Source organism: Leiobunum rupestre, chromosome 5, assembly GCF_980474605.1.
Source record: "Leiobunum rupestre chromosome 5, qqLeiRupe1.1.hap1, whole genome shotgun sequence".
NCBI classification, from domain to species: domain Eukaryota; kingdom Metazoa; phylum Arthropoda; class Arachnida; order Opiliones; family Sclerosomatidae; genus Leiobunum; species Leiobunum rupestre.
In genome coordinates, this window is record NC_143388.1 from 30,880,135 (window position 1) to 30,893,026 (window position 12,892).

The 12,892-nt window shown below is 37.4% G+C and overlaps 1 protein-coding gene across 1 annotated transcript in view; it reads right to left on the bottom strand.

Moving 5' to 3' along the window:
• Positions 1-361: 361 nt before the first annotated feature.
• Positions 362-12,892, bottom strand: part of LOC149944121 (sodium-coupled neutral amino acid transporter 7-like) — a 56,393-nt gene continuing 43,862 nt past the window's right edge. Inside the window, exons 7-8 of the mRNA XM_090175411.1 lie at positions 6,183-6,382; positions 362-904 (exon numbers count right to left, since the gene is read on the bottom strand). Of these exons, the coding sequence (XP_090031537.1) occupies positions 591-904; positions 6,183-6,382 (514 nt within the window). The 3' untranslated portion in view covers positions 362-590. The remainder of the gene's footprint in view (positions 905-6,182; positions 6,383-12,892) is intronic.

The window sequence follows — 12,892 nt, forward strand, 5'->3', positions numbered from 1 at the left end:
ACTTTAAAAAAATAACAAAAAATCACATTTTTGAGCTTAATAAATTCCACTTTCAAAAACCACGAATTTCCTGTTAATAATAATCATTACGTGTCTTCGACAATTGGGTAAAGGAAGAAACCACACAACTTTCTATAAACCTCTTAAATTTATTGCGCAAAAAACACTTTTATACATTTTTATTAAACTTTTATATATGTATACATATATATATATAAATTTTTATTCGTACAAAATATACTTTTAAATAAAAAATGATGTGATACAAATTAAAAATTTGCGTCGATGATTTTGAGATTAAGATTTTATGAAAATTCGTGTAAAAAAATATCAGTTGTTGATTTGTTGTAGTCGTAAAAAATACACAAAAATGATGATTTTTTTGATAACTCTAGGAATAAAAAATGTCGAAAGTGTTTTATATTTTGTATACTGTATTGAAAATTTAGGACGACAGTTCCAAGATCTAATTTAGTATTTAATAAATTGTCTATTCGCATTTTTATATATATAGTTTTTAATGTAGAAATATTTTTAATTTATCCAAAAATGACATTTAGTGAGAAGGGAGCTGTTGCGAAAATTATTTTTTAAAAAGTAGAATTAAATAATGAGGTATTGTGGAAATCCGAATAACTAGGCGTTGTGGTCAAAATGTCCAAGTTGATGTTCAATAGAGTGGTCAGATAAGTGGTGGCCGATGTGACATTTTGGTTCAAAGGTTCGCACAGTTGTTCTTTCGGCGTGTCTTCGGGGTGGGAAATCTTGCGGATCTCGTCTCCGGTGACGACGAAGAAGACGATGAAACCCATAAAGATCATGAAGTAGGACATGACCAGCATCGGGAGCCTTTTGCGCCCGAAGTCTCTTTCTTTGTTGTTGACCAAGGACCTCAAGCAAAAACCTGCGTGTTCACAAAAAATATATATTATTATATCATTCATTACATTATTACAATATATTATATAGTCCAAAATGCATTTGCTAATGCTTAGAGAAAAAACATTGTACACCAGAATTCTGATTTATAAATTTTTCCGATATTTCTTGTGGATTATTATTATAATAATTATTATTATAATAAATTAAATATTAAATTATAATCATTTCGATTTTTCGGTGTTTGTATACCAGATTTAAGTCGCTACCCCCTCGGGATCGAGAATGACTACGTTAATCATGGACAGTAAATTAAGAGGACAGGTTTTCGATACCCTTCCACAGTGCATTTGATTTCTCCCCGCGTATCAATCAGCTCGAGAGACTCCGAGGGAGTCTTGCAAGGTCGTTTGTACCACGTGATCTTCAAATTTCAAAATGGCAATCTAATGCGGTTGATATTGTTACGTCATTTTTTGCGCTTTATATTTTAGTAACTTTTAATTTTGTTTTTTTAATTGAATAAAAACTATCAACTGATATTTAGTATATCATATTTAATCTATAAAAACGTGAAAAAATACCTTTTGTCGTAAAAATGTACTTCGTGTTTATCTTTTTTCTTTTTTCGAACAGTATCGTCCACTCTTAGCGATACTTGTTTTTTTAAATAACCTTGGACGACTCCCTTAGTGTGATTGGTTTACGGGGGCTGAAAACCAGGCTTTTTACCGATCCTCTAAAATCTACTATCCATGCGTTGCAGCGTTAATACATTTTTTAGCGTTACCTTCAATCCCTCTCACGCTCAAACATTAAGCACCTTCCCAAGTATAATTAAATGTATATTCTTGATATTTTATTATTTGTATTTCTCGTTATTGGACAGGGGCGTAGCAGCTTGGAGGGGCAGATAAGTATGCTCCCGACGAGTGCCGTAACTAGCCTAACGCGCCCGGTGCGAGCTTCTGTAACTACGCCCTTGAAAAATACATGGCCCAAAACTTGGTCCTGGTTTGGTTATTTCCGCGCCCCTACAGGGTCTGCGCCCTGTGCCTGGGCACCGCTGGCACCGCCCTAGTTACGGCACTGCTCCCGACTGAAATGCCGACTGGAGGTCCTTCCCGAGGGGCTAACCACTCTTAGAAATTATGTACACCGATTATGCCGGATTACGCTTAGATTAGCACCGCCAAAGGCAGGGACTTCAAAGATTACGCGTAATCCCATTAGTACAGTCAAAGGTACGGCTCTGTACACCGATTACGCGGAGTGATCAGCCCCTCGGTCCTTCCTTCCAGGCCCCACGAGAGGGAAGAGATAATGTACAATATACAATGGGTGCAGGTTTGGGAAAGGTTTAGTCATAGTAATATAACACGCCCAGAAATCATTAAAAATTCGACATAAAATACGCTAAATTCCCACCGCCGATTTACAGGAAATTCGTGGACCTTATGGTAGTATGAAAATTTCCAAAGGGAAAAGTTGCAATTGGCTTTAGTTTTCCTATGGAAACCCAAAATGTTCTTGACCCCTCCATTTAAAAAAAGCTAAAATTGATCAGGTTTAGCCCAAGTCATTGATCAGGTTTAGCCCAAGTCATTGATCAGGTTTAGCCCAAGTCATTGATCAGGTTTAGCCCAAGTCGTTGATCAGGTTTAGCCCAAGTCGTTGATCAGGTTTAGCCCAAGTCGTTGATCAGGTTTAGCCCAAGTCGTTGATCAGGTTTAGCCCAAGTCGTTGATCAGGTTTAGCCCAAGTCGTTGATCAGGTTTAGCCCAAGTCGTTGATCAGGTTTAGCCCAAGTCGTTGATCAGGCTTAGCCCAAGTCGTTGATCAGGCTTAGCCCAAGTCGTTGATCAGGCTTAGCCCAAGTCGTTGATCAGGTTTAGCCCAAGTCGTTGATCAGGTTTAGCCCAAGTCATTGATCAGGTTTAGCCCAAGTCATTGATCAGGTTTAGCCCAAGTCATTGATCAGGTTTAGCCCAAGTCATTGATCAGGTTTAGCCCAAGTCATTGATCAGGTTTAGCCCAAGTCATTGATCAGGTTTAGCCCAAGTCATTGATCAGGTTTAGCCCAAGTCATTGATCAGGTTTAGCCCAAGTCATTGATCAGGTTTAGCCCAAGTCATTGATCAAATTTTGGGTAAGTTTCGAAAATTTAATTTTAAAATTTTTTTAAGTAATTAAGTACCCTGTTAAACCGAGAAAATCCCATGCTTTTTTAAATGGAGTTGTTTTTGGTTTTGAGACCAAAAACATTTTTGGTTGCAATAGGAAAACTAAAGCCCATTGCAACTTTTGCCTTTGACAATTTCCATACGACCATAAGGTCTACCTAACCCCCGAGTTTCAACAAAATCGGTGATAACCACCGCGGGCAGTCTCATTGCGAATATAGGACTAAATATAGTAACTTTAAGCTAAAGCTGTATATTAGTTGCCAGTTGCAATTGTCGATATTATGTTTTCATCAATAATACCCGTACCAAACGTTCAAAGGTCAAATTTCCCATTATATTTTAAAGCCTACATCAAACACGTGTTTGAAATATTCTCCCTTCGAAGCCTTTAAACCCGCGCTTCGTAGACGTCGAAACGTTGATAAATTAATAATTGGACATATTTCGGTGGTGGGAGTATTGGGTATATAACCGAACTGAATCATAAAGCGACGCGTACAAAGTTCGAAAAATTCGAATTGCAACGCACCATTCCTCTCTGCTACCAGAGCCCCGTATATTTTAACACTTATTTCACTCCTACACACATTTGCTTCAACCGCGCCTCCTCTTAACCCCCCAGCCTTAACGGACGTTTCGGATTTCTTACAACTTAAACTTTTCGCCGTAACAATGAGATTCTTTTCATGGAATGATTTCAAGTTACTCTAATTGGGCAGATCGTGGAACGGGCTACGGTGGCTTAACTTTTACTAAGTCCTGTTCCTTTATCTTTCAAATTTTCACAAAGAAAATAGGCTTAAAATTTAGCCTAATAGTTGTTCCTCGTTTTAAAAATTAACGTATTCTATTAGTATTTAAATTCGTTTGGATAATCCCGGGAAGTTGGCTGCTTCTAAATTGAATTGTCAACGCGTTTGGCGGGAGGTTTTTGTTTAAATTCGATTAGATGGAAAATATATTAATTTATATCTACATAAATAGATCCAGGGCCGTCTTAAGGCATGGGCTAAATGGGCCCAGCCAGTTTTGGGGCCCCGGAAAGGCCAGAAATACAGCTTCTACTCTAGGGATAAGGGTTTAGTTGGTTAAATATTATTTATGCTCATTTAATATTATGTATCTTTTAGTTACGTCTAAAGTAATTTGACTCATCGCCACATCGCGTATCATACGGTACCTACAATATCTAAAACCTAACATCGAGTCACTGTCAGTAAAAATCTTTTTTTCAGTAGACCCATGGACTAATTATAGTACTTCGTACAGGGATGCCCTATTCCCAAAGCTATTCCTTTAGAAAGCTCTGAAAGGCGCATCTTAAATGTAAACCCCTTTTTTTACCCGCCCGGCAAAAATTTACTAGGTAAAATACGTCACAAAACGGAAGATGTTGTCGCCATCACGCCAATTTATTTCGTGAGAGTTGCAGACGGTTTTTAAATTTTAACGGAATTTTCAAAACGCTTCGTTATTTTTCACGGTGTACTTGTACTTTTTCTATTTCAATTTAAGTTAGTTATTATTTTCAATACAATGAAAATAAAAAATTGATTGAAGTAATATTTCCAAGAACCAGGACCTGTAAGTTACTGTTTATACAATGCTAGTTGAAATAATCGAAACTTTTCACCCGTAAATAGAACGCCGTGTTTTTGCTAAGCCTTAATACGTCAAAAAAGCTATCTGGTTAAAACACTTTCTGCGTACCGTACAGGTGAAAAGTTTCCATTATTTCAACTAGCACTATATAAACAGTAACTTGCAGGTCCTGGCTCTGAAATATTACTTCTTCGCAATTTCCTTGAAGATGTTTTATTGGTGGGTCTATTATGGCGACCGAAACGAGTCTAGGTGGCGTAACGGGGCTAGCATCTCCGAGGTATCGCCTATGATCTAGCGTCTGCTACAGACAATTAAAAAGACATAAGAACGTTTTTCTTAAATGAACTTATTAAAATATAAGAAAACGATGCAAAAATTATATTAAAATATTATTTATGAAGTAAAATTTACGAATAACGATGAGGTAAAACTAATAGCGTCTGCTTTAGCCGCTACCTATCTAGGTTTCAAGGGCGAACCAAAGAGGGCGTAGCGATAGTTTTTGGTCGCGAATAAAATTTCTTTAAGGTTCTATAAACTTTTTATACTTCAGCTACTGAGGACAAGCTACAAGCGTAAATATATTTGAAACGCCTTATTTGGGACTCCAATTTGAAAATAAATACTTCGTTACATACAGCGCCAAGTTCGCTCGTGGCGTATGTGTGAACTTCGTAATCAGGTCTGTATTAGGTGGATAATTATAATGACTTAAGCCATGAACTATTCGGCAATGAGTTCAAATAGCCACAGGCAGCCATTTTGGGAAAACGTTAATAATTCTTTTAGTTAAAAATATACGGGGCTTTTAAGTAAAATTCAAAGCAATTTATAAATTATTTTACATATATTAGCATAGTTATTTCGATATATTAAGTTCGATCAATGAAATAAAAAAATACAATATTAAAAAATAAAATAAAACAAAAATATCAGTTTTGAAGCTCTAAATTTACCTTTACAAGGAATGGGAAAAATTCTATTTCGTTCCGAAAACTTTCAAAGCAAAAACAAAAAGGAACACGGTGAAAATTTACATTTCCCAAGTTAACTATAAAACAATTTTTTATCGTCTAGAGGATATGCAAATTCTTCCGCGAATTTTCCAAATGTAAGCAACAGCGGAGAAGTATTATATCGTTTTTCTTTTGCATCGTCGAAGTAGCCAATAAAAAGTTACAACGGGAAACACAAAGAAAGAACAGAACCAAGACTCAAAATAGAGAGCCGAGGCTTAAAATGGAGGCCAAGGCTTAATGTAGAGAAACCGCGCGGTTATCAATAATACAGTCAAAAACGATTTTTCGCAAATCTTTTCCGCGGAATCCGCCAAACAACAAGACCAATTATGTAGATAACAAAATGGCCAACCTCACTTTCTACGCGCAGTTTTCATAGATCAATAGAAAAACCTTTTCGCTGGGAAACGAAAACTGGCTAAAAATGATAAATAATAGATGGCGCGAGAAAGTTTCCTTCGTCGTTGTTTGCGCGCTTTACAGTTCTACTCACCAGGGAAGATGAAGACGTTGAAGAAAGCCAGACAGCCCAGCAACTTGATGGCAACTCCGATGTTGGGGGTCGTGATGGACAGGATCAGACTGGTCAGGAACCAGACGGTGGTGATGAAGTAAAGACGACTCCTGGCGCCTCGCATGATTTGGTCAGCGGTCAGTCCGCGCAACTCCGAGTACAGTCCGGCCACGGCACCCCTAAAAATCGAATTGAAAGAATAAGATATTAAAATGTGCCTCTTTTTCGTATTAATGTGTCACAATCTTTTGGGGTCCGCCCAACTTGGGTTTGTGGCCCCTTCTTAGCATAATGACCATTTCCCACGGAATCTTTTGGGCCCCGCTAAACTTTGATTTGCGGTCCTTATCATGATGACCATTTTCTCCAGAACTTTTGGGGCCCGTTAAACTTGGTTTGGGGTCCTTATCATGATGACCATTTTCTCCAGAATTTTTGGGCCCCATTAAACTTGGTTTAGGGGCCCTTATCATGATGACCATTTCCCACAGTCTTTTCGGGGCCGCTAAACTTGGTTTGGGGGCCTTATCATGATGACCATTTTCTCCAGAATCTTTTGGGGTCCACTAAACTTGGTTTTGGGGCCCTTATCAAGAGTACACTGATAAAATCTACACAGTTAACTATTCGTAAAAATCCGAAGAGCTAACCACTTCCTCAAATTCTGTACACCGATTACAACGAGTACAGCCTTTGATAGTGATAAATCTGTAATCGATTACGTAATCACTTTAGTCGCAGTCAAAGCTAAAGGCTTGTACACCGATTACGGATAGTGGTCAGCCCCTTGTCAAAATCAGTATCGAGGCTATACGTTTTAGGTGTAACGAGAATAAACTGATAAAATCGTTTGCTAGTCCAAAATTTATCTGTTAAAATGGCCATAAGCAGCCATTTTGATAAAACATTTTTACCCCGACTCAAACCATTCGTCGCAACAAAATCGTAGTAAAATGCAGGGGCGTAGGAACTGGGAGGGGCAGGGGGGAAATGCCCCTCCCTAGAATTTAGCTGGGAGGGGCAACTAATGTCATTGCCCCCTCCAACCTTTTGGTCAGTTGAAATCTTCGCAAGGCTCAAATTCTCATTTTAAACGTATATTAAGCTTATAGAACCTCAATTGTGTTTAAATTTAAGTCTTTTCCCGCCAATTTGCATAGTAGTAAAAAGTACACATGCATTCGGAGAAGCTACACTCCATTAAAAATTCAAAACCATTCTCCAGACCCCTTTTGGTTTCTCTTTGCCCCCTCCAACTTCTAGAACGTTCCTACGCCCCTGGTAAAATGACGTCATAAGGTTACACTAGAACCAGCAAAACGTAACTCGAGACTTCAAAATAAAGTTATTTCAACATTATTCTATAGAGCACTTTAGGAGTGGCCCGAAATAAAGCAATCAATGACTTCAATTATAGAGATCTCCTAAAAACTTTAGCCATAGAAATTGCAGCGAACTACCTTTAATTCTATTTTAGACCGGGTTTAAATGGTTTTTATACAATATTCTTTGACCACCGGAAAACAACAAAAATAAGCGGAGAGCATTAAGTAAAAAGCTTTTGCAAGTTTTTTCATTTCGTCTTTTTTATGTCGCTTACTAGTGGAAAACTAAAAGTGGTATAGAAAAGCACCGAATCCACGGAAAGACGACCAAAGAAATACGGCTTAGACCCGTAACAAGGTGACAAAAAATACGTTTCATCCGGCGCTTAAGTCGCCATCTATATTGTAAAATAATCAGCTACCCAAGTCCTCTAGCGACTTATGCGATGTAATTCAAAATTACGCCCGTATATTTAACCTCTCCAACTAATTTAATTCTCAATTTAAATGGAATACTAATTTAATTCTCAATTTAAATGGATTACTAATTTAATTCACAATTTAAATGGATTACTAATTTAATTCACAATTTAAATGGATTACTAATTTAATTCTAAATTTAAATGGATTACTAATTTAATTCTAAATTTAAATGGATTACTAATTTAATCCTCAATTTAAATGGATTACTAATTTAATCCTCAATTTAAATGGATTACTAATTTAATCCTCAATTTAAATGGATTACTAATTTAATTCTCAATTTAAATGGATTACTAATTTAATTCTCAATTTAAATGGATTACTAATTTAATCCTCAATTTAAATGGATTACTAATTTAATCCTCAATTTAAATGGATTACTAATTTAATCCTCAATTTAAATGGATTACTAATTTAATCCTCAATTTAAATGGATTACTAATTTAATCCTCAATTTAAATGGATTACTAATTTAATCCTCAATTTAAATGGATTACTAATTTAATTCACAATTTAAATGGATTACTAATTTAATTCTCAATTTAAATGGATTACTAATTTAATTCTCAATTTAAATGGATTACTAATTTAATTCTCAATTTAAATAAGATATTAAATTAATCGAAAACCCTCTTTATACCTCTAACCAATTGGGATATCTAAAGGGCCCCTCAAGCAAAAAGGAAGTTACCGAAAGTTATCGCTTTATCAGACGATAATTCCTGCGTCATCTATAACGCGCCAGACTAAAAAGAAATAAAAATTGTGCAAAAAGTTCAAATTTTGTTCAAATCCCCAAAAAAGGTAACCCCTTCAACGGTGTCTTCTCCTAGAAACGGAGGTGGCAGTAAGACCCGCTATTTGCCAAAGGGGCCTCTTAATTTTTTTTTCAACTCGAGTATGAAAAGGAACTTTTATTTTATTATTATTTTACAAGTCTGAGCAAATAAACCTCTACTTTTGGAAAGAAATGTTAATCCTACAGACTGATAAAGAAATTTCACTCTTTTGGGATAAATAGAAGCAAAATATAGGCGAGAAAATCCTCTGAAAATATACCATTGAGAATTAGTTTTTTTAAAGGAAGAAGTTTATATTGGGAACGGCGTTGCCCCTTCCACCAGCACGTGCTACCCTGCAACACTCATTTGCCACCTCTACCCCTCCTTAAAGGAACTATATTCCCCTAAAATTTACTAAACGCAGCACGGCATTTTGCAGAAAGGGCGTAACTTTTCCCAAAGAGGGCGTGCCGTGCAAGAAGGGGCGTAACTATTCCCAAAGAGGGCGTGCCGTGCAAGAAGGGGCGTAACTATTCCCAAAGAGGGCGTGCCGTGCAAGAAGGGGCGTAACTATTCCCAAAGAGGGCGTGCCGTGCAAGAAGGGGCGTAACTATTCCCAAAGAGGGCGTGCCGTGCAAGAAGGGGCGTAACTATTCCCAAAGAGGGCGTGCCGTGCAAGAAGGGGCGTAACTATTCCCAAAGAGGGCACGGAATGTAGAAAGGATAAAATTTTATCGGTGCTAAGTAGTACTTCAAAAACTACTTTAAATTTTAAATAAGCGTAGCATGTATAAAGACATTTATAAGAGGCATGGCATGTTGAAAGGTACCGAAAGTTATGATAAGATGTAAATTTTAAGTAGGTGAAGCATGTAACTGAACATGAAGTAAGAACGTAAATTTATAAAAGGCGTGACACGTAGAAGAAATGCTTAAGTTGGCGTGGCATATGGAAAGGACATCATTAAGAAAAATAGGCGTGGCGTTAGGATTTAAAGAGGCAGTTAAAAACAAAACTAAAACGTAAGCAATTAGAAAGCTATAAACGCTAATGGCTATAAACATGGTAGACAGACCGAAAGATACCGGTAAGGCAGCGCCACGCGGTGGCTAAAAACTGCGGAATAGGAGGTGAAGCCAGCCAACGGGAGGGAGCGCCATTATGATGCAGCATCAAAACTGCCGCGAAGTCTGCGGCCAGCGCGATAAATCTCGCTTGAAAAGAGGAGAAGACACTGAGAAAAGCATAGGCAAAACTTGCCACTTCTGACGTACACGATATAATCCTTATATATTATAGACATATATTTATATATACATTTTTGGGACAGGAATGTCTTCGCGATTTCCTGGGCTCTATCGTCCGAGAGAAAACCCAAGGAGGGTTTATTTTTTTAATGCCCAGTCTTCACGCAGTCAGCATTATGTCGCGTCTTATAGAGTGAAGTATAGAGCTCCCCCTGGTGGCACTACCTGTCCGCCTGGCGGGGAACGTCCATAAATATACATAAGGTAAGAGTCGCCACCGCCCGCGACGGGAAAAGGTGATGGAGTAACATCGCCGACAAAGTGGAGATATAATGTATTCATAGTTTCACACGAGCCGAGCGACAGTTCAACATTTGTCAGGGTGAAACACGACCTCCCAACTCTTTCTTTCCCGCTTCTGGCGAGCTGGAGTTTCGAGATTGGCTTTGGTTTTTCGAAGCGGGAATCCATACTTCTACTTGGAATGCTTATCGCGGCAGATTTTCGTCTCGATGTGGCGGACGGCGTTTTTGACGTCACTATGTTAACTTAACAAACAACAACGTGAGGGGAGCGCGCGCAGTTGGGATTTTTTTATCTCGTAGGCGGAGCTAAAGCCGTCCGAGTGATCTTACCATAAGCAGATTTTGACCGCCACTATAGCCACGTTCACACTAGGCACTTTGGAACCGTTTTAAAACGGTTTCCAACGATTAATTTGTAAAATTTTGCTTTCGAATGTATTTATCGTATGGGTATTAAAACAGTTAACACCGAAAATGTTCAATATTATCTTTCGAAACCGTTTAAAAACGGTTCCAAAGTGTCTAGTGTGAACACGGCTTATGTTAACTTAACAAACAACAACGTGAGAGGGGAGCGCGCGCAGAGGGGATTTTATCGTAGGCGGGAATAAAGCCGCCAGAGTCATCTTACCACACGCGATACGCCAGGATAAGCATTCCTAGTAGAGGTATGGATTCCTGAGGGGGGGGGGAGGAAACATGTCACCGACGCGCGCTTCAATCGCCTAGAAAGACGTCCGTTTAAGGGAACCAATGAGGTAAGGGGATAAGGAACAATGCTAAAAATCATTTCAACACTAAACCACTTAGTTTCAATGGTAAAGGTATTTTACAAAAAGGATATTTAAGTAAGTACAGGACAATTTGGGTACCTTCAATGTTATCGCACTTGGGGTAACTTTGCTTGGCATTAATTCAATTATTTTAATTTTAAAAATTAACCAATTCATTATACAGACGAAGTTTTGCGCTATAAACCGCAATTCATCATATAGAGAAAGTTTGGTAGTTGAAAAATTAGTTTGTATTTTAGAAGACCTAAAACGATTCAGATTAGATTTAAACATTTTACGAAATATCTTTATAATATTGGATTCCGAAATATCTTAATATTTTGAAAAATTAAATTTTTATGTTTTTAGGTCTTCAAAAATATGGAAATCAGATTGAATGATATGTTATAATACAATAAAATTGTTTAATTTTAATGGTTTTAGGTCTTCAATATAGAAATCAGAATAATTAAATGATATGTTATAAGAATATAATAAAATTTGCTCAAATTTTAATGTTTTTAGGTCTATAAAAATACAGAAATCAGATTAATTAAATGATATGTTAAAATAATATAATAAAATTGTTAATTTTTAATGTTTTTATGTCTACAAAAATATAGAAATCAGAAAATTGTTACTATTAAGAATTGAACATTATCATTTTAACATACTCCGGTAACAATGGTTTTCACAGGTAAGTCACATTGACCCCGAATATTGCCTTATAAATATCTTCGATATAAATCTTCGTAAAAAGGTATAGAGGGGCGTTGTCGTTATGGGTTGCCCTTGACACGAGCCACATTTTTATTGTCATCATGTCCCCTCTAAAAATGGCGGGGGGGGGGGGACGACAGACAGCCCGGGAAACCCATTACGAGCACCAGGGATTCTGTATGTAGGGGATCTAGGGATTCCGTAAGTGAGGGATGCGTAAGACCCCATAAACACAAATTTAATCAAGTCAAAGTGATTCCGTCGCGAATAACATGAAAGTTGGACGCGTTAGCCTAATTAACTACAATAAATTTTTATGGCAAAGAAATTCAGTGAAAAAAACTGCAGTTTCTCTTCTTCGCGTCGAAGATGGCGTCAAGGAAAAAATATTCCACATCTTTTGAAAAATTTTCCCAATCAAGATAGAGCGAAACTTAAATTCTTCCGTATGACGGTGTGCCAGGCATAAAAAGAGAGGTGAACTGTAGGAGGCGCTGGCCCCGTAATGCCGTTGTCAGCTCTTTGACACGAGGGGGCACTGAGATCGATGGATTTCAAGCTCGGCCCTTCAGATGGGAGGCTCAACAAGGGTGGCTTAACAAGCCGCTCGAGCGAAAATGCGCCCCGAAGAATTATAATACCTTCTTGCAGCGTGGATAAGCGCCACCTTTCTAACCTCCCACACTCATAATTTATAACAAGTCGTCGCGACACAATTGCCTTATGTACCCCGCCTCTTTAAGGATAATGAAAGGGTAATTATCACTTTTAAAAATCAACGGGTGACAAAAGTACGAAATGAACGTGGAATAAATTATACCTTAGTATAGTTCACGGGGTCACCACCACGTGGCGTTATTTGATATTTATTGGCCGTCATTGAAAATCTGATTAAATATTCTGACATACTTTATGAATACATTACTTTTGATTAATATAGAGGTTTTTTGATCTTTTTTAAATCGGATTTTTTTATTATATTAAATTTATTGATTTTTATACAATTAATGGGTCTGTTCCTGCATAATTAACATCATTTATCAGTTAGCTAAT